Genomic DNA, 4267 nt, shown 5'->3' with positions numbered 1-4267 from the left:
CTCAGCAGTTTCTATACCACGCTGCAGCCTTTGCTTCCAAACCTCCCCCTGGGATATTAGACTTTATTAAAAATAAATAATTACAAATTCCATTTTACAGCTGATGGCAGCAGGGAGAAGAATGGAGAAGGTAAAAGGAGCAAGTCGAGGGTCTGCTGTCCAGTCAGGTCACTTGTCTGTCATCCTGGCTGCGCTGTGCCAGGGAACAGTCTGAGTGTGCAAGCACAGGGCCCTGCCTCCTCTGCCAGGTGTCTCAGGAGAGGAGCAGGATGTGTTTTATAAGAGGACTGGGAGAACAGGGTCTGAGTCCGTGGAGCCGAGCTGCTTCTGGAGGTGACAGATGCCAAAAGCCAAGGAGAGTGCAGAGTAGGCTACGTAGAGCGTCCTTGTCTCCTAGCTTGGCATTTGCAGTGGAAGAATATGGATTTCAGTTCTCATTCTGGTTTATATACAAAGAAAGAGTCATGTGCAACAAGCCATAAATGTGCAAGTAAACCCCTCCCTTGAGATCCTCCCCCACTCCCTCCCAGAGTCCTAAACTCTCCCATCCATCCTCATCTGGTCAGTGCTTAGGTATCACTAGTGATGACCTAGTGATGGTCATGACTCTTGACAGCCACGGGGCCTACCCACATCAAGAGGGACCAGAAAGTCTGCTGTTGCCTCAGCAGCAGAAACACTTGCTGCGGGTCCTGGTCTGTCCGTTGAGGGCACAGAGTCCTGTTGCCTCTCCAGAGGTGAGAAACCAGGCATGCTGCTCTCCTGTTTCTGGGCAGGAAAGGGATCCTAGCACAAGCTGCACACACTGGAAGAGTAGTGTGTCCTCACTCCTCTTCCAGGCAGTATGACTTCACAGGGAAGGGAATATATCAGAGCAGCTCCAGGCCTTGGTGTACTCAGGGGCTGAGAGGCAGTCATGGGAGGCATTTTTTGATGGGCAAGGGACTTATCCAGCTACATACAGGTGCAGAACGGAGGAGGAGGTGGTGGACAATGAGTGTGTAACAGGGAGGCTAGAGGAGTTAGATGGCTGATTCCCTGCGGTATGAGATTGTATCTAGGGGCAGAGTTGCCTGGAGCCGCTCCAAGTCCAGGTGGCTTCCAAAATCCATCATCTGGATGACGCCTCCCTCTTCTTTAGTGCTACCGCCTAACACCACACCCACTTCCTCATCATCTTCATCTTCATCTTGACTGACAAGAGCCAGCTCGTTCTCGTAGCAGAAGGCACTGGGAGGTGGGGGAGAAGGTAGGATAGTCATCTTGCTTTCTTGCAGCTCCCGGGCTGAGCAGCGAGGTGTGCTATCTACTTCATAGGTCTTGTGAAAGCGCGAATAATCCACTTTGTAGTGGTTCTTATCCTCAAACACAACTGGTTCAAACCGGTGACCCCAAAGGATTTCACTAGCGAGGTAAGAGCTCCGTGCCTGTGTGGTCATGGCTGTGGCTTCCACCATCCCCTCCAGTATAACGACAATCTCAAAGTTCTCCGTCTCCAGCTCCTCCTTGCCAATCCCATAGAGTGGGCTCTCCTCGTCAATCTCATGAACGATAATAATGGGTGAGACCAAAAATATACGATCGAGGCCCACGTCATAGCCCACATTGAGGTCCCGCTGTTCCAGCGGGAGGTATTCCCCTTCCTCTGTCATGTAGGGTTTGATGAGCTGGGCTCGGACGTGGGCCTCCACAATGTGGCTCCTCCTCAGGTTGCCCACCCGCCACATGAGGCACAGTTTACCATCCCGCATGGCGATGACCGCATGGTGACTGAAGAGGAGGGTCTGGGCCCGTTTCTTGGGCCTTGCTATCTTGGCCATGATGGTGCCAATCATGAAGGAGTCAATAACACAGCCCACAATGGACTGGACCACAACTGCCATGACAGCCAGTGGGCACTCCTCAGTCACGCAGCGGAAGCCGTACCCAATGGTTGTCTGTGTCTCCACTGAGAAAAGAAAAGCCCCTACAAAGCTGTTCACATGCATGATGCAGGGCTTGAGGAGAGGGGGACCACCTCCCACTGTTGGTGCATTGAGGTCGCCATGGAAGAAAGCGATGCACCAGAAGAGGAAGCCAAAGAAGAGCCAGGAGATCAGGAAGGCGGCAGAGAAGATCATAAGCATGTACCGCCAGCGCGTGTCCACACAGGTGGTGAAGATGTCGGCCATGTAGCGCTGATTCTTGTTGCTCAGGTTGGCAAAGTAGACGTTGCACTGGCCGTTCTTCTTCACAAAGCGGTTGCGGTGCTTCCGCCGGGGGGCATGGCCCTTCCCATTCCAGCTGTGCCCATTCATGCTGCCCAGTGTGGAGACCTTATGTCCATCCTCTTCGGTTGAGACAATGCTGTACCTAGAAGAGAAGAAACAGGCATTTGCAGCAGAAATATGTGAAGAACAACAGCAACCACTGAGACAGCAAGGGCAGGAGATACGTGGGTGGCTCACCAGGCTACGATACCACAGTGTTGAATATCACAACAGCACATTTCTCTGGTTATTGCACCGTGGTGCCTCCTTGACCAAATTGGTGGAGGTCAGCTGCAAGATTTGCCAAGTCTTGCTGCCAGGAAGTTGTATCTAGCAAAGTCCTGACAGGGCAGCAAAGCAGGAGAAGCTTGTAGCGCTGTGCTTCCTTCCAGCCTTTGTGGTGAGGAGGGACCCAAGGCTTTGAAACCTGACAGCAGCTGGGACAGCCAAGAAACCTGAGCGCAAGCACCCACAGTCTGGCCACATTTTGGCCCTGATATTATATAAGGCTGAGAGTTTCTATTTTCTCCTCCGCTCTCCTCACTGATTTCATGGTGCGTTGGTGACAGTGTTTATACACTTCCTGCTCTCAGGACAATTCTGTTGCCACAGCAACGCGCATGGCTCCCAGCATCCAGCATCCAAAGCCAAAGGTGTAATTTGGAGATCAACAGCCAAAGCACTGGCAGATTTCCCTGGGAGAAGCTCCCCACACACTTTCTGGGAGATGTTTGCCTCTCCGGCTCCCCTCCCTCGAAGGCGGCACTGCTGCTGCCCCTTGTGTGCTGCTGGGTCTACGGTTGCAGATACTCTTTAAAGACATGATGGCAGAAGATGCTCTGACCACTGAGGAAGTCAAGGCAGTGCACAGACCCACCAAGACCACTGCCCTCGTGACCACTGAGCCCTGGCTTCCCAGGACCTGTTAGTCTGGGAATGCATCCCTCTCACCCCCTAGTGTTGACATGTCAGCTGGAGCCCTCCAGCATGGGCTCCGTGACCCTCGTCCTCCTCTCATGGGAAGAGGGAGCCGAGGAAGCACGCGCAGCTGGAGTTGTTGTTCCTGGGGACAGGGGGCTTCTGCAGCACTGCTTGAATCTGTAATTTCTGGTCCAGCACCACGCAGCTTTTTGCTTCTCCTCTGTAGCACTCCTCCTCTAAGCACTGCCCCCAGGTATGGTGTGTCTTGGATTGGAGGAGCCATACCTTGGAGCAGGAAAGCCCCTGGCAGATAATTTGAGAAGAATATACCAAAAGGCAGGCTGAAGGTAGGGCCTGAGGGGACAGATGAGGAGGACCACCGTGGGCAGGAGCAATCCTTGAGAAGGGGGTTACTCACCGGTTGACTCGGACGCTGCCCATGGCTCGCTGTATCATGAGGTGTCAGGGGGCTGCAGGAGCTGGGAGGGTGCGGGACCTCATGCAGCAGCACTCACATGGGACCGAGCAGCTCCGGGTTTCACCTCCGGCGAGCTGGGGCCCGGGCTGCCATTGTGATTGCTCCTGGGCGCGCGCCTTGCAGAAAAGGAAGAAGCAAAACCCAGTCAGAGGCCCCCTTGACAGCACCCATCCTGGTCCCAGAGCAGGGGGTGCAGAGCTCCCAGCCTTTTCGTCAGGAGGAGTCTGGAGGTGTCCACGGGGCACTGCACCGCAGCCTGGCTCGGGCAGGTGAGGAGCTGATGGACGCAGACCGGGTTGCAAGGCCCGCAGCCCCAGTGCTCCCCGGCATCTACCGCCGGGAGGGGTGCAGGGCCAGCCGGTCACCGCTCTCCAGATCAAGGGCAGAACGGTTGAGCAGCTTGCAGGGCCCTTGCCCTGAGCCATTATATTAATATCATAGCTTATACTAGGACGAGAGCTCAGCCAGGCTAAATACCTCACACACAAGGACTAATGAAGCACAGACATGTACGGCAGCCCTCAGGGATCCCCGTCAGCCCAGCCTGACCCAGAGGGCATTTATTTCCAAGGGGTGCAGAATATCCCCCCTGTTTCAAAGAGAAGAAAAGCAATGGGTA

At 54.4% G+C, this 4267-nt stretch overlaps 1 protein-coding gene across 1 annotated transcript; it reads right to left on the bottom strand.

The window, feature by feature from the left end:
- Positions 1-1022: 1022 nt before the first annotated feature.
- KCNJ4 (potassium inwardly rectifying channel subfamily J member 4) lies at positions 1023-3626 on the bottom strand. The gene is made up of 2 exons (XM_068401199.1): positions 3589-3626; positions 1023-2352 (listed from the first exon to the last, which is right to left on the bottom strand). Exons 1-2 carry the CDS (start codon positions 3624-3626, stop codon positions 1023-1025), a joined length of 1368 nt encoding a protein of 455 aa, XP_068257300.1.
- Between the last annotated feature and the right edge of the window lie 641 nt (positions 3627-4267).

The sequence above is a fragment of the Nyctibius grandis genome, chromosome 5, assembly GCF_013368605.1.
Source record: "Nyctibius grandis isolate bNycGra1 chromosome 5, bNycGra1.pri, whole genome shotgun sequence".
Taxonomy (NCBI): Eukaryota; Metazoa; Chordata; class Aves; order Nyctibiiformes; family Nyctibiidae; genus Nyctibius; species Nyctibius grandis.
The sequence above is the reverse complement of the archived record's forward strand: the minus strand, read 5'-3'. Positions and strand labels throughout refer to the sequence as shown.

Excerpts from the sequence above, each read along its gene's own strand:
- KCNJ4 (XM_068401199.1), bottom strand. The coding sequence starts at position 3,626 with ATGATACAGCGAGCCATGGGCAGCGTCCGAGTCAACCG. Across the intron at positions 2,353-3,588 it reads GGCAGCGTCCGAGTCAACCG|GTACAGCATTGTCTCAACCG; the intron begins GTGAGTAACCCC and ends CTTCTCTTCTAG.